Genomic DNA, 21,704 nt, shown 5'->3' with positions numbered 1-21,704 from the left:
ACCATCGCCTGTGCTCTCGAAGGTTATAATGGACATATCATCTGATGATGATGATGCTACTCATTATGGTGAAGGAGTGAACTTGGCTGACAACCATGTGTCCAGAATGCATATTTCACTACCAAATGTTAAAAAGACCTTCCTACATGAAAAGTTCACAACCAAGAAGGTTGTTGGTAGTGCTTCCCGCAGAGTTCAAAGTGCAAAGCCCCATCAAACCCTTGTATGTATTACTTTCATTTTGACATAGTATATTTTTTATTTCAGTGTTGGAAGGTAAAATAATAGACATGAAATGAATATCTACAGGTTAATGTTGTCAACTCTGCTGCACTTCAAGCAAGGAGGTTGTCATTCACTCATTCACCAACTGATAATAGAAACAAAAAGGTTAAGATCGAGTCAGCTTCATCTGTGGATGCTGACCTAAAACCTGATCAACAAATACCTGGAAGTAGCAGAAACAAGGATGTTGCTAGGGGAAAGAAACCTGCATGTGATGTACTAAGAAGTGTGTCACCATGTTCTCCTAAGGTTAAACAAGTGTTGGAATTACCTAAACCTTAACTTAACACCTAATTTTTATGATATTATTTAACATTCCATGTTTATGGTGTTTTGTTCACAGAACTTGACAAATTTGTTCATGCCAACTACACAAATGGGTTTGAACACTGACCAAGAAAACCTTGCTGATTATGTGTTCAGCAATACATTGGATCCAAGGTAAAAAAGCTTCCAAATTACAATTCACATTGGACATTGAAACGATTCTAACTTTGAAACACTACTCACACTTACAGCGAAGTTCTATTCCTCATGGGTGAGACTTATGATACACGTAAGGATTTTCAACGATTGTGTCCAGGTGTCATAGTGGAGAAAGAGGTAACTTGAGGGTTTGCTACAATAGGCATGCCATGAGCTTATGATATTGGCAAGAAAGATATTTTCATAAATATTTTCATAAATCTTAAATAGATAATGGCATGCATGAGCTAGATGCCTAACACTATTGTTTTTTAGATTGTGTTGTTCATGGCCTTGAAAATCAATTGGATCCAAAGCTTGACACCTACACCAACAGTGTGGGCTTTTCCACCCTCATTTGTGGTAAGTAATGTAACAACATTGAAAGGGGCAAACCCTAGCACACTCACTGAGAAATACCTCAAAGACTCATTAGTAGCCTAAATATTCCTTTTTTCTTTGTAATCTTCCAGGTGGATGTTATGAAAGGGACAAGCCATATCACACTCACTGAGAAATACCTCAAAGACTGGATGCCAGCATTTGATAATCTACACTATGTATGTCACTCAATCAAAGTACTTTTTTGCATAATCAAAAAGTTATTACACATGGGAACAATAACCATGATAAATGTGATTAGGTTTACATTCCCATTGAGGATTGTTGTGGTCTTTGGTACATGGCAGTAATTTTTGTCACTGACCAAATGGTTTACTTCTTGGAATCAGGTTGTATGAGTATGAATGATTTGACAAGAAAAAATACTATCAGGGGATTGGTAAGAAGCTTTATTCAAGTTGGCCCTACTAGAGTAGATCTAACTTCACTTTACACTAGATATTCATAACCACATTTTTTTTGTTTTCCTAGTGTGGAGCAATATCTCAGATTGTTTTCAGTCAATACATGACATCAAACAGCCTAACTCAACTTCTTGGAGCGGAAGGATGGGAGATTTCAGTTGTTGATGGGATCAACAATACTGGACCTGAAAGATAGTAAATATCACTTTCAATATTTCCTTCCTGCAATTAGTTTTCTTCATGAGGGAATTAACAGGACCATTTTAATTACATTGTAGTTATAACTCGGCAGTTTGGGTCCTTCATTGGATGGATATGGAATATTTTTTCAATCCACACATATGTGGAGAGGTAATTAAAACTTTCTTCTCTAAGTCCAAAATATCTATTCATAAATACTCCATAGTCACTAAACTATGGCCCTGCCCTAAACTATACCATCTTTGGTTTTGCCTATGTAATGTAGATTGATGAAGATTCAGTTCGCATGAAGATTTGCATTGGCTTGTTGCAAGGATTACACAACCAGTGCAGAGCAGAATTGCAGATGAAGGCTGAATCCTATTGCAACACAAAAATGTGATTGTCTTTTATGTAGTTTGTCCTATGTTTTGTTTATGTCTATGTCTTTTATTTAGTTGGCCCAATGTGTACTTGGCCTTTGTGTTGTCTTTTATGTCCTAAGTGGCCCAATGTGTTCTTGGCCCTTTTCTTATTTAGTCCAATTAAGAGCTGATGAGATTAGATAATGCCCAGTCTTTTGGATCCATGTAATATGGGCATTTATTTTGTAGGAAAGGGTCTTTTTGCTGTTGTACTGGGGTTGTACTTAGCTATTGCAATGCTTTTAATTAAATGAGGTTCTTGGTTTCAAATCACATGCTCCTATCACTTGCAAAATATTGAATTAGTAGGAAGTCTAATTTTGGCAAGCCAATCTCTCACATTTAAGCTCATGAACTCTCACATTTGGACAACAAGATCAACATATGACCATTAGAACTAAACATTATCAATTCAATACCAGATTTGGTCGAGAAAACTGATTTATGGATCAAAATTTACCATTACATCAAGCACTATCAAGCACCACATGATTCTCACAAAATGACTTAACTACACTGCAATAAAAGGCATTGAAAACAAGGGAAAATTTATCTTGCATCACCAACCCCATACAACCCATACAAGACTTTATCTTGCGATTCATACTCCCAATTAGTCATTCAATTACATTCATCATGCTCAAACCAAGGCAAAATTTAGGCACATTCAATTGCATTCATCATGCACAAATTAACGGAAAATAAATTTAGTTAAGGGAAAATTTAGGCAAGGACAAAAAACCATAAATCGCAATGTTTTCAACCATAGATGGGATACGAACCTCTTGTCAAGTTTTCAAACATCTCTTTCCATGTCTTGCATCCTTTTTCACGAATTTTCATCGAGGTCCAGCCACAGGATCTAGCCACGAAATTGATTCATGCATCGGGTGTCGTCACTTCAAACGAATGTCTAGAAAACCATCTGGGTTGATTTCGAGCTCACCCTAACCCTCACCCTCACCCCATTTCAGAGAGGTCCAACCAGAGGAAACAAGCTCGGGGTCTTTGATTCCGGGCTGGTTCACAAATGGTGATCTGGGTTCCTTCATGCATCATGAGTTCAAGTGTGCATCATGATCTGGGTTGATTGATTTTAATATCTGGCACAAAATCGGTTGATGTCGACCTCCCCCAACTTAAGTTGCAGGTGGGATAACGAATAATGAAGAAGGGAAAAATGGTGGTTGTTTGATCGGGTTGTTCCGTTACAATAAAGGGTCAATTTGCAATTTCACATGAGCCTACTACAGCAATTATGTAGGAGCCTTCTTTGCAATTTATTTAATTCCGAAGGAGGAAACAACAATTAAAAGTGAAACATACATGGCTAGTACCTGGTAATGCATCACAGCCGTTCATTTATTTAATTATTATATCCAACGGTTATTTTCGCTCATGCACCCATACACAACATGTGCCGGTTGTGCACCGTAGCCTTTGCCCATAGTTTAATTTATAATACTTTCGTGAAGAAATAAGGGTCTAAGGTGAAATAGTTTTAATGGATTGAATTTGAATAGTTAGACAATTAAAGAGAAAAATTCAAATAAAATGACTTAGGACTCAAAATGAGATTAATAACCATAGTAAAGAGTAGAGACTAGGAATGAAATTAATCCCAAAAAAACATCAATGAATATCAAGATCATGATTTATTACACGGAAGGGCAAGTATTGAAATCTTATAGCGCTTATACCCTAAAGAATATAGTATCTGGTTGAATTAAATGAATCTAAGCGTGGGTATAGATAGGTTCAGAAAGTTCCACGTGCGTCATAATTTACAAGGAGGAAATAACGCTAAAATAATTTACAAAATGATTATCAACAATGAATCTGCACTAACAGGAGAACTATGACAAAGTTATTATCACCTATAAGAAACTACAAGTAGCAAACCACTCCGTATCTAGTCAATGAATTAGTACTGGTTAAAATTCTCCTCTCTTCTTGCACCTAAATGTTTTAGGTGTCCATGAAGAATTTAAATTTGAGAAATCCAAGCATTCAACAACGGAATCACTTCTGAAATCCAAATCCAAGTGTCGATTCCAAAAAGACAATCACACCTAAGATTTACAAGTTAGAATGTCAAATCCATAATCCAAAACAGATCTTAGAATTATCAGGGAAAGTAAATGTTGATACCTGGGCGTTTTCTGTTTTTAATTTTTGAAGCTCATCCTGGGTACATAAGAGCCTATATGTGACAAAGCAAGGTTCAAGACACTCATATTTTACCATATAATCCAGATATATTTTATAATACAATACCTCCACTGCAGTTCAGTTATCTCATGAAGTAACTCTTTCTCCCTATCGTGAGCTGCTTCAAGCTGCAGTAATGCATAACCAATGTTTCCTTTAAAGTAATTCAAGGAAAAGCAGATACAAAGTCATTCAAGTAACTAAAATTTTCGTAATAAAAAAAGCAAGAGAAAGAAAGATATCTCTAGACAGGTAACACAGAAAGCAAACTTGTTGCATTCACAATTCAACTTATTTCCTTGCTAAGTTCAATGGTATTTGTGATCATGGGAAAAAGTTCAACATTCGATGACTACTCTGCAAAGAATGGAATTATCATTGAAATTGAAATCGCGTTTTGAGAATGAGAATGAGAATAATATTATACCTCGCAAGAGAAACCACGAACTTCCCTGAGAATGATCTTGTCCAGGACATTAACGCCCTTACACTGCTGCACGTACACGGTTTCTCGTGACATTTCTTTGTTTCTTGAGAATCAGAAACAATCCTATGATACGCACCTCTCTTTCAACTATATATATATATATATATAGCCAATAATACCTCATCACGAAAAAGTGACTCTATCTTTTCGTCCTTTTCAATTTTGAGGCACACATATTAAATGTTTTTTGTATTTTGTATATTATATAGTGTCTCAATCACAATATGGATATAATATGCATTCCCACTTGTAAACAAAAAAAAAAAAAAAAAACTCGACCACAACTCCTTAACCAATTAGTTCCCATTATCAACAAATTATCAAAAAAGTTTGATAGGTTTGATCCTTGAGTCATGCGTATGAAAAACGATTTGAAGTGAAAAATTGAAAGGGGAAAAGTTTACTAAATACATCTGCACATTAGAGATTTACTAGTTAAACAATAATTAAAAGTTTAACATATCAATAATCAATAATCAAACACATGAATAAGTTATCTAGCAACATTAATTCTTAATAAGAAGTTTCAATGTCTAGAACTTGAAACTTGAAAGGTGCAACTTGTCAAGGATATCTTTATTTCTTTTGGCACTAAATCAAGTATTTTATTGAAACGGGACCAATAGCCCAAAAGTACAAAGCTGATTCTTCTGGACTATAGAAATGTAGAATCCAATGCAACTTAACTTAGTACAAGAGATGTAAACACAGCAAAATGCATTGGGTCTTACTAACTACTTCGAAACCCTAATCAGCTAGTCTCAACTCAAGAACAGTTAACAATTGGAATACATGAAGTGAATGTCCCATTAACGTTTTTACACAATGACTGTGCACTTTTCCCTGCGGATGCAAAGGTTATGTCAATATGATCTAATACAATGTCGGTGCAGCCAACGGGGTCACAATTCAATGAGATTGCCTCCATGGAAACTGTGGTTCCTGTGATGTTACGGTAAGTAACATCACTCACTTTCACTGCAGGACCATTATGTTGAAAATCCTTATAATTTTGGTCAATGATGATAGGGTTCTTTGCTCCATTGAGTATAATATTTTCAAATGTTATCTTTCTGGCATACCCGGATCCTCCCTAATTAAAAACACATAAAATGATTGAGATTTAATCACTTGTTTCTTTATATATAGCAGTTCATCTAATACTAGAGCCAACTGCCCTTTTTTGACAAATCAAAACGATAATGTTTGAATTTCAATGGAATTATAGTCGATTTGTTACCTGCCATGTCTTGATCCTAGCTCCATTTTTTGTTCCTTGGAAGATGCAATTTCTCACATGTACCTCTTCTACTGTCTCAAACTTTCCATCTTTCCCAAGGCTCCCAACACTAAAGATCCACAACACAATCCAAAGTGAGTTTAAATTTTAGTCAAGGATATCAATAACATAATCTCAACAGTAAGGGGATTGACCTGATGCCATGGCCAGGACCACAAGTAATACCAGTTATGTTTAGGAAAGAGCAACCATTATTGATGGCAATGCAGTCGTCTCCTGTATGTATAAAAATTATTAATTAAGGAAAAGAAACAAATCATGTTTAATTTGTTTTGTTTTTAAGCTTTCTAAACATCAATTTAAATATAGGGTAATAGTATGAAATTAAATAGTAATGGTGTAGGATAGAAAAATGAAGTGAAGAGTATAATGTATGAATTAATTACCACTTTGAATTGTAGAATCCTTAATGAGGATGTTAGATGATTTTGACATATCAATCCCATCAGTGTTAGGACTTCCCTCCGGGGAATTAATATGAATGTTGGAAATGCTAGAGTAACTGCAAGAATCTATGCTTATGTGATTTCTTGGGCTGTTGATGTGATTCGTCGCGCTAAGTGCTAGATTCTTACAGCCAATGAACTGAAGGGCCTGCACACGTCAATCATTTTCATAGTTAATTAGTCGTATTAACATAATATTTTAGTTTTTTTTTTGATAAAGTTGATTTATAAAAAGAAGAGTCCTTAATAAATATATGTTTTATGATGAGTTAATTGAAGGTTTGATACATTCAGCATATTTTTAAAGAAAAAGAAAATTAATTATGGGGTTACATGTTTTTCAAGTACTTACACTTGGCCTATCAGAGTATTTAGGGTACTTGGTCCACCATGCAGCACCTTGTCCATCGAATGTTCCTCCTCCGCTAATAACAAGGCCATTTATGTCTGAGAATTTTATCCATCCTCCCCTATTATTATCTGGCCATTTCCAAGCATCAGCACTTTGAGGGGCAACAAGAGTGCCCTGAAGCTGCCAAACAAAACAATATATATGATATAAGACTTGATTTATTGTGGGCTAAGAAACTTTTTTTAACTTTATGAACTATTATATATATATATATATAGATATATGACATTGCATTTAAATATAGCACAAGGGTGCTAATCCAAATATAAATGAGAAATGAGAAGAGATCAAAAGAAAAAGAAAGCAACAAGAGACATGAAAACATAATGACAGCAATAGGGAAAAACAGAATAAAAACAACATGAAGCAGTAAAGAAACCACGACCTGCTTGAAATTCCGCTTCATATGAGAATATGAGATTAATAACAAATGAGAATATAAGGAGTATATTATAAACATCACTAAATGTTAGTAGCTAGTAAAACATGGTTCATATTCATTTACCTCAATCTTAATACTGTTAATTTTGCAAGGACCCTTGAATAACACAGGTTGTAACATGAATGATTTTCCGTTCGGTATGAGAAGAGTTGGGGTGCCTACAGTTGCACTACACATATCATGCCATGCTTTCTCAAAAGCCTTGGAAAGTTTAATTAGAATGGTGTCAGATTCAATTTGAAAAACTAAATAATAAAAATGTAAAACTTTATTATATCAAATAATATATGAGAATAGTAAAAAGTAAAAACATATATACTTGTGAATCATCAGTTTGCCCATCCCCCTTTGCCCCATAGTTTACAATATTGAAGCTGCTAGATCCTGCATTGGGTGTTACTCTAGCATACAAGCTAGGTGTAGCAGCAACAAACAACATAAAAATCACAGAAAATAGACCTTTCATCTTGGTGGGGAAAAATTTCTCTGAGGTGATTTTGAAGCTGGAATGTACTTTTGATGTGAAAAATGGTGAATGGTAACTTATTATATATACTGGATGAAACACCATTCCATGCAGGAAAATTGTAATGAGCACTAATGACATTCAAATGTTTCTTTTTTGGAACCAGAAAGGGGTCGGTATCTTGAAGTGCAAAGAGAACCAAATATTAACCATGTGCATGCATCAACATAATTTGAAAAGCATTAACTTATTGGAAATGCTTTGATAACCACTGCGGCTTTGATAATATTAACCATGTGTAATTAAAGTGATTTTGGAATTTGATGAACAGAAGTAAACTCTTCATTTGTAAGCTGCTTTCACTGCTTTGTGAGCTGCATCATCTAAATCTTCAGCCGTTATTAATGTCATCATACCACTTTCCTTCAAAATTCCTTTTCCTTGACATTCAAATCTTGCATTGTGAAAATTAATTTCATTGACTACATTTTGGTGATTTAAGGGACCTATGGTTTAGTTATTTCATGTATTAATTCTCTGATTCCGTCCAAGAAATTGAAAATGTCTATTACAATTCTAGTAAAACTCATTTAGACGTTAGACCTGTATAATGACTAATAAAGTAAAGCATGTTAAATTGTTAATATTTTGAAAATGCAATCACGAAACTAGATAAAATAATAATATTATATGTTTTCTGAAAAAAATATTAATTTGATTAAATTTATAAAGAGAAAACTTTCCTTTTGTAATAAAAATAAGGCTTAATCCAGTTTTTGGTCCCCAACCTTTGTCATAAATATGACTTTAGTCCCTCGCTGGAGTAAAGGTGGGAGTTGGTCCCCCGTTTTGGCAAAATGATTGGTTTTGGTCCTTCCGACCGATTGGCCAATGCCGGAGCTCCGCCAGCTGATGTGGAACTTGCCACATCAATTAATGACGTCCTAGGTGGCTTTTGTTTTATCTTTTTCATTTAAATTCTATAAAGAAAAACCCATAATTTTTTTATTACAAAAATAACTCATAAATCATAATTAAACTAATTAAAACCCTTCATCCTAATTCCTAATAAACTAATCTAATTGACACATCTAAATAAAACCAATTCAACATCATCATTCTCACCGTTCTTCTTCACCCTTCTTCTTCTTTTTCTACTTTCACATCTTTATGAATCATCATCATCATTCTTCATCAACTTCAGTGTACATCTTCTTCTTTTTTCACACTCAATCAATTGAAAATCTCTGGATTGAGAGTCTTAGGTTAGGGTTTTCGTTTTCTGATTTCTCTAGATTGGGGGTTATGGGTTGGGGTTTCTGGGGTGGTGGAATAGAATTTGAAGAAAGGGTCAAAGGAAGATGATGAGACCTTCGGTGACTTCAAGTTCGCGTCGTTTCTAAATCAACCCACTCCATCATCTAACCACCATTCAAAACCCATTGACCCTTTCGCCGTTCCCCCCTCGGATCTTGCTGCTAAACACGTTAACGGCAGCTACCCCACCGCCGCTCTGGAGGATCTTCCTCCTGTTAGGGGAAAACCCAAGTAACGCCCTAGATCACAGACAAAAGGGATAGGAGCGATGGTCTGAATCTCGTCACGAATCTCCACTCTAACACCCTTGGAAGTAATGGCCTTAGACTTGGAAATATTTATCTTTAAACCTGAGTGCATGCAAAAGGCTTGAAGATGATCCGCCACTAGTTAACTTGAGCAGAAAATAATTTACATAAATATTGTCTTCATATTTTTCAAGAGAAAATAATAATTTAGATGGATTAAAATTGAGTTATTTTAAAAAGAAAAAGTCTTATTTCTATAACTTTTTAATTTGATAAGTTGGAAGGGTTTGACCCAAAGAACAACCTAGGAAATAGAAACTACTATATTAGTATGATTTTTTGTTGATAAGAAAATGAAATATATTGAAGTGAAGTACAAGAGGTTTTTTTTTTTTTTTGACAAGCAAGTACAAGAGGTACTTTAACCCAATACAAGAAGAAAGAATGAAAAGAGAAGTACAATGTAGTAATTTACAGAAACAAAGTAATGATCCCCACTAATAGATGAACCCACCACCTCCTAAGAGAAAGATTATAGAGATCAGGTTTTTATTAAAACCTTACCAGGAAAAACCCTCTTGAGAAAACCTGATGAAGGAAAAAGAGTACTAAAAATCTATAACCAAGTGGTAATCTCCAAGGAGTACAATACACAAGAAGCACAAAAGCTAAAATTAGTGCAATTCCACTGTACGCACCAATGCCACCAGATTTGCAACAACCAAGACCCAGCAACATTCCATGATCCCTTTAAAGTATGCACAGCATAGCCAACATTCCATGAAATTCCTTCACAAATAAATGATCAGCAATCCAAAATCCTTCCTCGCGGCAATAATGATAATTATGCAAGTCCCTCCAACATGGAATATTCTATTTTACTAATACATTTAAAAAAAAAAACTAAACTATAAAATTATGAAAATAAAATAAACAAAAAAACAAAAAAATGCCAAAAATAAAAAAAAGGTTAAAAAATCCAACTAAAACTTTAATTTAGATTGTTTGGGTACATGATTCAATTTAGATATAGAATTGACTTTCATACAAGTAAAAATGAGTCAAGTTTGGCTTGTGTCTATGTCCCTCCTCCTTTCTCATTCATTTATTTTGATTTTTTTTCATCCACTTCATTTCTTACTAATAAAGATGCGGTGATATAGCTCATAACAATATAAAATTTAAATCCGTAAAAAAATCAAAATTTAAACCTTTTTTTTCTCACAATTTTCAAGTTTATGAAATTGCACACCTCACCAAATCATTTTCAAAAGGAACTATTTAAAGAGAAATTTGTTCGGTCGAATTACATAAATTTCTTTAGCATATGTTTGTGAGTAGGGCTTTGAAGGGGAGATGAGGGAAAATGAGATTTTTAGAAGCTCTCTTCTTGTTTGAGAGTTTTTTTTTTTTTTTAAGAAATGACCAAGGGTTTGAGAAATTTGAAATAACCCTTTAAAAATTATCTTAGACTCTTCTCTAGTTAAATGTTCTCGAAAAAAAAATACATTGATGCTACCCGTTGTCTATAATATAAATTTTAATTATTAGAATGCAATTGGAAAGATTTAGAATGATTTAAAATAATATTTGAATGCTTAAATTTTGAAACATTTGTTGAAATCATATAAAAGATTTCTTAACATGAGATTAGGGTTTTAAGAGGGGAAGGGGAATTAGGTTTTTAATTATTTTTAATGGAATCTAATTTCACTTTTTAGGTTTTGAATAAAAGATGCTTCGGAATGATGTACATAATTTAATTTATAATACTTTCGTGAAGAAATAAGGGTCTAAGGTGAAATAGTTTTAATGGAATGAATTTCAATAGTTAGACAATTTAAGAGAAAAATTCAAATAAAATGATTTAGGACTCAAAATGAGATTAATAACCATAGTAAAGAGTAGAGACTAGGAATGAAATTAATCCCAAAAAAACATCAATGAATATCAAGATCATGATTTATTACACGGAAGGGCAAGTATTGAAATCTTATAGCGCTTATACCCTAAAGAATATAGTATCTGGTTGAATTAAATGAATCTAAGCGTGGGTATAGATAGGTTCAGAAAGTTCCACGTGCGTCATAATTTACAAGGAGGAAATAACGCTAAAATAATTTACAAAATGATTATCAACAATGAATCTGCACTAACAGGAGAACTATGACAAAGTTATTATCACCTATAAGAAACTACAAGTAGCAAACCACTCCGTATCTAGTCAATGAATTAGTACTGGTTAAAATTCTCCTCTCTTCTTGCACCTAAATGTTTTAGGTGTCCATGAAGAATTTAAATTTGAGAAATCCAAGCATTCAACAACGGAATCACTTCTGAAATCCAAATCCAAGTGTCGATTCCAAAAAGACAATCACACCTAAGATTTACAAGTTAGAATGTCAAATCCATAATCCAAAACAGATCTTAGAATTATCAGGGAAAGTAAATGTTGATACCTGGGCGTTTTCTGTTTTTAATTTTTGAAGCTCATCCTGGGTACATAAGAGCCTATATGTGACAAAGCAAGGTTCAAGACACTCATATTTTACCATATAATCCAGATATATTTTATAATACAATACCTCCACTGCAGTTCAGTTATCTCATGAAGTAACTCTTTCTCCCTATCGTGAGCTGCTTCAAGCTGCAGTAATGCATAACCAATGTTTCCTTTAAAGTAATTCAAGGAAAAGCAGATACAAAGTCATTCAAGTAACTAAAATTTTCGTAATAAAAAAAGCAAGAGAAAGAAAGATATCTCTAGACAGGTAACACAGAAAGCAAACTTGTTGCATTCACAATTCAACTTATTTCCTTGCTAAGTTCAATGGTATTTGTGATCATGGGAAAAAGTTCAACATTCGATGACTACTCTGCAAAGATTTTGCAATTACCAATTACCAACAATATTCAGGAAGATAAAAGCTAGGAAGTAAGTACTCCTCCTTCTTTCAGGTATCTGACAGCCAATTGACCTCTAGCATACCAAAAAGCACAGTGAAGTAACTGACCATTACATCTGGCCTACCCTAGGTTTTAAATGAAAATATTTCCAGCTTGCAGGACTAGACAAATTGCACCCTAAGAACATTGAAAATACCTAACTGGTTTGTTGCAATTGTAATTGAGCTAACCTTGCAACTTTGCAAATTGAAAAAGTCCTTAATACTAAAAAACTCAAAATTCAAAACCTCCAAATTAAGCTGGCATTATTGTTGTCCAACATCGTTACAGCAGCCAAATGTACATGGTTCTCAAGCAGGCGTATCAAGTTTTAGTGATAAAAATTAAGCCCTATGAATACATACCAAAGATTTCTCAATCCCTGCTACTGGTGCTGTGTTACTTGCGCCATCAGCTGCACGGTTACAAACAAGAATAAGAATTTAGAAATATTCATATAAAAAAGAACTCACAATGGTCTAAACAAAATACTCAACAGAAAGCGGTTGAACCTGTAGAGTCACCCACAGTAATTTGTTTCATTAAACTTAGAATGCTCTCCTGTTAAAAGATTACGAACAAAAAACAGTTACTCTTGGATATTAGCTGAAGGAGACACGACCATGGGGTGAACATACCCTTTGAATAATATTTGTCTGCAACACAGATTGCAACATGGGGAACAGAGAACAGCCAGAAAGATTTGATGATGAAGCATCAGATGCTGATAACAAAGGTAAATTTGATTGTAGAGGAGTAGCAGTATGCTGGGTAAAAACCTACATAACCCGATGTCATTTCAATGAGATGTTCAGTAAATTAGGAATAATATCTGGTTGATATATGTATACAATAAACTACTCTCAATAGTTTATGATAGACCCATACCTTATAAAAGGATAACCTCATGAACTTAATACTAAACATATAACAATTTCATTCTCTATAAAAAAATGATAGTATATCTTTCAAGTTGCTAACCAAACACCATCAATGCCCAAGCCAAATGGAACAACGATTGATAATAACAGTAAAATGAAAATGCCATCATGGTGAGTAAGGTTGAAATGAGTTGAGCTATTCATGAATTATTTGAGTTATAAATAACATGTTTGGATCAGCTTCTTTTTTATCCGAATCAATTTTGAAACCCAGAAGTTAGTCAGAGAAGTTTCTCTGCATAATTAATCCTGACTTCAAAATTAATTGTAGAAGGAATTCCAAGCATGCACTTAATGTTCAAAGAACAACCAAAATTTGAAGTTAAGCTTAATTTTTTATGAGAAGTTGAAGCTTTGTCTGCCAAAGTTAGAATATAATTGCACAAGAAACTTGATAAAGATAATCAAACCATAAACAAGTCAAAACGAGAAAATTTCAAGCTTCATATTTTTTAATAGGCCAAGTTAAAGTTTAAAATTTGACTCGTCAAAAAAATTAGTCAATCTTAAACACACGTTTCCACAGATTAAGCATGAACTTCAAATGCTTGACTTGGAATTATTTAAGTTCCTAATTTTGATGCATTGTCCATAAAGTCAAAGGGAAGTTAGAAATGTGAATTTGGTTGTGGGTCTAACTATATTGAAATATTCAGTCAACACATCTTTTCAAATCTGTGTATAAGGGGAGATTATAACTCAGGTTTAAAAGACTGTTTCGACCGTATAATGGTTTATAGACCAGCAATTGTATTTTTAGGATTTTCCCCCTCCTAAAAAAGGGACTGTTAAGCAAACCTCAAAACCACAAACCTGCATGCTGTGACTCTTTTGCAGCACAGGAGAAGGAGCAACCTGAAAGAAAACTCCACTTAGTATTCAGCCTTCAAGAAAGGAGAATGATAAGTAAAAGTTATTACTCACCTTTTCTGGCTCAACATTCTCAGATGTAACCTTAAAACGTCCTCTCTGTTGAACAACCGGTATCTTAGATTTCTCATCAGTGTCATCAGAAGTAGCTGCAACAAGAATTATTAATTAGAAGGAAAAGCGGGTGTTGTCCCTTGTGGGCTTCAAGAACTCACCAATATATGTCAATATTTTTTTAAATAAATGCGGTACTCCCTCAAAGTTGACAATAATACATGTTTACAGACGAAATAATATGAGCACTAAGCAGGTACCTGAAGTTTTGGAGGCTCTAGAAGGAAGTTCAGTAAGCACATCCTCTCCTGATTGTGGAATTGAAATGTTCTGCAGCAGATTCTGTGGCTTCTCACTGTCAATAATATTGCTAGATATTAATGCTGATAAATCATATGTTATATTTACTAAAGAGTAAAGAATAACGAAGAGAAAATGTCAAAAAATTTTGTTTTAAATTTATGTTTAAAAAAATAATGGGAGAGAATAAAAAAAATGAAGCAAAGAATAAAAGTAAATATTTATTACTTAAAACACTAAGGTACAACTACTCTTCCCAAGTACATACCATTCAAAACCCAAAAGATTAAAAATACCCATTAATTTGGGTATACCCCATTGAACACTAGTGAAGAATAGCCAGTTAATACAACCTGGCTCCTATCTATCTTACCCCCTTGTCCATCTTCATAATTGTTATTAAAAATACCCATTGAAAAGTAGTGAGTTTTGCATTGATAACTAAATAATAGACAGAACAACAAATTGTGTCACTACTTCTTGATTCATGTTATTCAGTTTGTGTTGTCCCTTAATATGCATTGAACACAACCATGAAATGGTTGAATACTTCTTGAATGCAATACTTGCATTTCTTTTCAATATTTGGATAGAGTTCTAACTCTTAAGACTCTGAACAAAAAAATTAAAAGACGAGCTGACGAAAATTAGGATTTATATGCTTCAGAGACAGTGAAATCAAACTGGGTTCATAGAGAATATCCATCAAAGTATGTAGCTGCATTTACTTTGACTCCCTTACTTCAAATCACAAACATGAAAGGGTTGATGTCAAATTTCAAAGCCATTTGGTTGAACTATATAAGAGAAAAACATTGGAACCAACAATCACCCTACTTGCAGTAATTAGTCGAACTGTCGAAGTCCAATAACTAAATAACAAAAGGAACTTTTTCCATATAATGGAAGTGGGGAGAAACTTAATCTTCTACATCTCTATAAAGGAATACAATTAACTATAAAAAGTGGGCAAAAATGCCTATTAAGTACTATATGTTTTGTACTCCCTTTGATCAAATATTAATTTTGTATCCAAAACATATGACGATACAAACCAGAACATACCACAAATTAATATCATTAATTTGGAAAATTTACTTACAAAATTAAATGGAATAAATTAAAAATATGGGGCTATAACAGTTTGATATACTAATCTAGTTTATCAAATCACACATCTATTTTCAAATTTCAAGTACTCCTTTTTCATTAAAAATAATCCAAAGAGAGTGGTCACTGAAATTTTCCCTCTTTTTCAAATTGGAAAGATAATTTTACCAGAGAATAGGAAGAGCATGAAAGACTTTAATATAGTGAAATTGAAGATTCACCATCCCTCAGTGCTGTTAAAACAACCATGAAATGAACATAGAAAATGATGACGGACACCAAATTAACCAGCATATTATATATCAATATTTGAAACACTGGATTAGGCATATTTTGGCACTAATTCTGGAATATGAATGGAAGTGACATGCCATGAAATGGTTATCTTCTGGAAATTATGCTTGTGTAATGACTTTTTTTGTCAGCACTCAGCACCTGTAAAATGACTTGAGATCCAGGTTCAGTCAATCCTAGAGGACGGACGAATGAAGCTAGCCCAATTTTTTTCATTGGGATGACTAAGCTTGTATGACCATAAAAGGAATGTTAAACAGGACAGATCTACTTTAGCCATAGAACATGCTTAGTGCATGTTTGGTTTTCAGTTCAAAACAACATTTGGTACCCCATAAATCGGGATCACGGTTTCCAACACACATTCACCCAACAGAATGCACTTATTAGATTGGGTGAATGTGAAAGCACATTCGCCCAAAGGAAATCCAAATAGAGCCTAATCACAGCCTAAATGCGCAGCTTTGCCATTATGACAATAACCAATGTGACAAGCAAATGCAGTTTTCAGGAATAATTTTAATGCAATTCACCAGAAAAAATATATTAAAAAAAACTCAGTGCATAATATTAGTATTCACCATTCTGCTCGAATAGGTGGAAGAGTAACTTCAGGTAAGATGCTTGATGAACATCCTCTTCTATGATAAGAATGGGTTGCCATGCTCTCCAAGAATCTTCCACCATTTTCTATTTCAGATTTTTCACCCAAATTATTGTCCACTTGATCATCAAGACAGGAAGAATATGTTTGCGGTTCATGGCTTGAACTGGTGATGCTAGAGTCATCATCAGATTTTTCTAACCTTGACCTGGAAAGGGCAAAACATGATAATAATTGGATTATTGTGATCAATCCTTTTCAGTACTGTAGAGACAGGTAGTTTTATTTTGTGAAAAAATATCACAAGCCCATTAGACAAAAGCATTGACCCAAAATGTTATAATCTCAAAAGCTCCAACTGTAGAAACAGGCATCATTTATTTAAAAATAAATGATCCCAAGCCCTTTAGACAAAAGTATCAGCCCATGTGGTTATAATCTCAAAAGTTCTCACTCAAAATATTAAAAAAAGTTTAATTTACTACTTTGTGCATGTTAGACACATACTTGGCATCATTTACAGAAGAATCAACTGCTGGAACAGAAGCTGATTGATTTTGCATTTCATTTTCTTCCTGTGAAACATTAACCATTAGAACTATCGCACTAAAAAATATTTTATTAACAAAGAAAAAGAAGAAAACGAAGAGAAAGAAAAATATAGGTATTATAAATATACTGCAGTATAGTCCTAATAAATATTTAAAAAAAACTGATAAGTACCATATGGTTTGCACTTGGCAATTCCTTATCTTGTGCATCAAGTGTAGCTAAAGAAGATGCACTTCCCACATGATTGATGTCTGACATAGCATCGTCAAAATCATGGATCTAGAAGAAATAAAACTAATTAGAAATTCTGTAATTTCAGGAGTCACATGTTTAATGTGAGGGAGAAAAGACAGGACATGGTGTATACCAAGGAAGCCTGAGCCTTCATATCTTCAAGATTGAAGTTCCACCCACTAATTCCTCGTTTGTATTCATTCTACAGGAAATTGACTCAAAGGTGTTATAAGCTTGCAATCAAATTGGTTAAGATAAGCTACCTATCAAATGCACTCTCATCTTAGTTTGTCAATGCCAATACAACACATTTTCGTTTATAGTGTACAGACACACACACACACACACATAATCACAGAGACATTATCTGACTCTGCTTAAGTTTGCCTGACATTGACTGACAAAGAAGCATGAGCAGAATTTTGAAAGGCTATGACACATGCTGAATACATGAACAGGGGAAAAAGCGATACTAGCTCTTCTGGTAAGAGGGGATAAGGACTAGTGATGTTGTCAATGACAATATGCAGCATATATTGGATTTAAGCGGTGTATATTTAGGGAATGGAATACAAGATGTGTTACAAAGCAAGCAGCTAGTGACTTTCTCGTGCTTGCAAATGATAGCAGTTTTTCTAAGTAATCAGAAATCGTAATTCCTACCTGTGATAATTCCTCCATCTCCCCATCAGGCATTTTCTTTTGTGCAAGCATATCTTCTTCTTTTCTCTGTGATAGGGAAATCAACTTGTAAATATATTAAATTATCATAATGGGGCAGGAGAAAGTTTGTGGTAATAATATGGAACCTTTAGGAGCTGCATGCGGTCACCTAAAGCAGGTAGCCCCTCCAAAAGTGTCCGTCCAATAAAATCATTGGAGCGAGCCTGCTTAAAGAAGGAATGCTTTAACAACTTGCTTGCAGAGGGTCGCTTTGAAGGATCTTTTACTAAGCAACTAGCAATCATCTGCTTGAAAGACTGGAAAGAATAAAGAAAGATATTAGAAGTAGAAGAGTTGAATTTGTAGGAGCAATCATTTAATGTTGAAATCCTGTATTCATTGAGGGCTGATCTGACCTTAGAGAACTTCCTATCTCTTTCATAGTCAAGGCCAGGGGGTGCATTTTGCAAAGTCATAAGCAATACCTGGGCAGTTTAATTATGAAATTATACTTATATAATTAACAAGTATGATGATCGAACGAGACAGCAAACTATGTTACATTTAATTAATATGCACACCTTCAATGGTGGAAACTTGGAGAAAGGAGCATGACCATGTGCAAGCTCCAATGCAGTTATACCAAATGACCAGATGTCAGCTCTGGAAGATTTTGAAGTGAATGTTAGCAACACCTTAGGATAGACAACTATGAAGAAAGGGGGGAACAACCCAGATTGATTTAGCTTTTACAGCTCATTGATTCGGTTTCTTAACACGAAAAATCCCTTACAAATTTACAAGTTTTCATAGCAAAGTTGAATGGTGAAGCTTCTAAAATTATTAAGGGTTCACCAATTTACAAGATTCATATCCATTCTAAGATCATTTCAAATTTTCTGTTCATACAAGTGAAATTTATCCAAATTAGCTCAAAAAAAAGAGAGAAAACAGAACATACTTGAAGTTATAACCGTGCAATTGCTCCATGACCTCGGGTGCCATCCTGTGAGAAAGGAATCGGTGTCCATAAGATTGAGACGACATAGAAGAAGACAAGTAAAAATAGTACTAATTCTTTGTTGTGCATGAAGAACAAATCACAAAGCAACCAACCAGCAAGGCGTTCCGACGAACGTATTCCTGGACCGCTGCCGGTCACCGGAATCAAAAAGGCAAGCAGATACACCAAAATCCCCGAGCTTAATCGAGCCGCGCGAACCGATGAGAATGTTGCCAGCCTTAACATCCCTGTGAATGTGACCATGGTTGTGAAGATACTCCAAACCCTTGAGCACATCCCTAAGCACGGTTGCAATAACAACCTCCTCGAATCCATCAGGATGCGCGGCTTTCAATATGTGAAGACACGATCCTCCCGCCATGAACGGCATCACCACCCATAAGCTGTGGTCGCTGACGAAGGAGCAGTGCGATTTCAACACGTTAGGGTGGTCCACCAGAACCATTGTTTGAGCTTCACGTGAAACGTTGTTCTGTGGAAATGAAGAATGAATGAAGGAATGAATTGGATTTGAAATTTGATTAGGTTTTGGAATTGGAATTGGATGCATACCAGATCGCAATTGTCACGTTCGAAGTCGAGGATTTTGATGGCGACGACCTCGTTGAAGGGGACGCAGAGAGCGCGGTGGACGGAAGCGCTGACACCTTGGCCAATCTCTTCGTAGAGTGTGTAATGGTCAGAACCAATGGGGTACTTCTTCTTCTCCATTTCCTTTTCCTTTTCCTTTTCCTTTTCCTTTTCTTTGTCCTTCATGGTGGTTGTGATTGAATTGAAGAGGATGAATGAGAGAGTGAGAAGTGTGATGTGATGAGTCGCGATGCAACGCAGGGCACGAGAGAGAGAGAGAGAGAGGGAAAGGGTAATTGGGATTGTGAGGGTTCGGCAAGTTTCTCGTGAAAGAAAAACTAATGGGCTTTGTTTTATTTATCAGTTACTTCCGATCTTATTGGGTGGCCGCAAGAGATGAGTGTTGTTCTGTTTCTTTTCTTCTCTCCCGCCACCTTTCCTTTCGTTTTACTCCTGCAACCAACAACCCACTTTTCCTTCCTCAATACTACAATATTTTACTTTTAAAGGGTCGGGCTACTTTTGAAGGATAAAATATTGTTGCTTTTACAAGAGTATTAAATCAAAATATAAAACTAAGAATATCTCATTTTTTTATTTACAAAGTAGATAAAACATGATTATGTTTTTAGATTTTTACACTCATAACCAATGATAATGATGGGCCGCAAAATCAAAAAATAAGCTTTAAATTTAATTGAAATAGAAAGGAACGCAAATGCTTTTGAACACATGACATTCTGTTATTGGACGTTTGTGTAATAAATAATTTTAATAACAGTACCTAACAATTAAACTCATGTTATTGTAGTGATGCATATTCGATGTATTACATTTCGGTAAATTGAGATTTTTTTTAAGAAAGTAAATTGAGATATTTGTAACGCTCCAATTTCTCAATTGAGAAGTCACATTAGTAACCTAACAAAGTCTAAGGATTATTCTGCAATCCCTAAAATTCAAGGGTATTTTTTTTTGAAAATGAGAATGAATACCATAGGGTTGGAAACACATGATAACTTTATTTAAATAACCTGTTTCCCGATATATAGTAATAATAGCTTACAACACCATAGTAAGGTTCAGAATAAACATGCGCACTTTAACAGTGGCGGAAGCAAGGCTTTAATAACAGAGTTCTCATAAAGAAAGGGAGACTCAAACACAGTCCACAAGAAGAGAAGCAAAGCTGCTTCTCACCACTCTACTCCACCGCTTACAACTCGATCTCCAACTCGAGCAGCTAAGCCTCGGCGAAAGGATCTCCATCGCCAAATAGCGTTAAGCGCTCAAATAACAAGTAGCAAATAGAAAGGGTTAACTCTATGCAATTACCATGTATAAAAGAGAAAATCATGCTATTCAAATTTAAGTACCTAGCATGGTAAATGAACTAGCATCATAACTCAACTCATATATCAACAACTTAACATCATAACATTTATTCAGGCATCAACAATCCTCAACAATTTAACGATAAATCAGATATCAATAATCCTCAACAATATAAATCAAACTAGATATCAACAACCTCAACAATATAGATTAACTCAACTATCAACAACTTAAACAATATAACATCAAATCAGATAACAACAACCTCAACAATATAATATCAATTCAGATATCGACAACCTCGACAATACAACATCAAATCAGATATCAACAATATCAATCAAACAATAACGTCTCGCAAGACGGGACAACCAGGTGAACACAATCACCTAACCGCCACTTATACGTTACACAAGACGGGACAACCAGGTGAACACAATCACCTAACAGCCACTTATACGTCACACAAGACGGGACAACAAGGTGAACACAATCACCTGACCGCCACTTATTGCGCCACACAAGGCTGGACAACCAGGTGAACACAAGCACCTGACAGCCACTTATACGTCACACAAGACGGGACAACCAGGTGAACACAATCACCTGACCGCCACTTATACGTCACACAAGACGGGACAACCGGGTGAACACAATCACCTGACCGCCACTTATACGTCACACAAGACGGGACATTCGGGTGGACACAACCACCGC

At 34.8% G+C, this 21,704-nt stretch overlaps 2 protein-coding genes and 1 long non-coding RNA gene across 6 annotated transcripts; all 3 read right to left on the bottom strand.

The window, feature by feature from the left end:
* Positions 1 to 3,797: 3,797 nt before the first annotated feature.
* Positions 3,798 to 4,699, bottom strand: LOC130742503 (uncharacterized). The gene is made up of 3 exons (XR_009021170.1): positions 4,439 to 4,699; positions 4,313 to 4,364; positions 3,798 to 4,233 (listed from the first exon to the last, which is right to left on the bottom strand). It is a non-coding gene; the product is annotated as an uncharacterized LOC130742503 (long non-coding RNA).
* A 926-nt stretch (positions 4,700 to 5,625) lies between these two features.
* Positions 5,626 to 7,925, bottom strand: LOC130744649 (probable polygalacturonase At3g15720). The gene is made up of 7 exons (XM_057596817.1): positions 7,779 to 7,925; positions 7,523 to 7,660; positions 6,958 to 7,137; positions 6,546 to 6,753; positions 6,294 to 6,375; positions 6,100 to 6,208; positions 5,626 to 5,952 (listed from the first exon to the last, which is right to left on the bottom strand). Exons 1-7 carry the CDS (start codon positions 7,923 to 7,925, stop codon positions 5,626 to 5,628), a joined length of 1,191 nt encoding a protein of 396 aa, XP_057452800.1.
* A 3,567-nt stretch (positions 7,926 to 11,492) lies between these two features.
* LOC130745661 (uncharacterized) lies at positions 11,493 to 20,114 on the bottom strand. 4 transcript variants are annotated; one of them, XR_009021839.1, is made up of 20 exons: positions 19,635 to 20,114; positions 19,175 to 19,554; positions 19,020 to 19,064; positions 18,640 to 18,721; positions 18,475 to 18,543; positions 18,205 to 18,375; positions 18,059 to 18,124; positions 17,529 to 17,597; positions 17,333 to 17,440; positions 17,117 to 17,184; positions 16,587 to 16,817; positions 14,562 to 14,656; positions 14,302 to 14,396; positions 14,191 to 14,232; positions 13,075 to 13,215; positions 12,934 to 12,997; positions 12,802 to 12,851; positions 12,076 to 12,163; positions 11,950 to 12,001; positions 11,493 to 11,870 (listed from the first exon to the last, which is right to left on the bottom strand). XR_009021839.1 is itself a non-coding variant. In XM_057598023.1 (20 exons), the coding sequence occupies exons 1-20, from the start codon at positions 19,836 to 19,838 to the stop codon at positions 11,865 to 11,867; spliced, it is 2,100 nt and encodes a 699-aa protein (XP_057454006.1). In that variant the 5' UTR covers positions 19,839 to 20,114; the 3' UTR covers positions 11,493 to 11,864. The 4 variants fall into 4 exon arrangements, 2 of the variants coding, with proteins under 2 accessions (XP_057454006.1, XP_057454007.1); XR_009021840.1 differs by having other exon boundaries at positions 12,949 to 12,997; XM_057598023.1 differs by having other exon boundaries at positions 12,076 to 12,137.
* Between the last annotated feature and the right edge of the window lie 1,590 nt (positions 20,115 to 21,704).

The sequence above is a fragment of the Lotus japonicus genome, chromosome 3, assembly GCF_012489685.1.
Source record: "Lotus japonicus ecotype B-129 chromosome 3, LjGifu_v1.2".
NCBI classification, from domain to species: domain Eukaryota; kingdom Viridiplantae; phylum Streptophyta; class Magnoliopsida; order Fabales; family Fabaceae; genus Lotus; species Lotus japonicus.
This window is presented reverse-complemented; position numbering and strand designations above follow the sequence as displayed.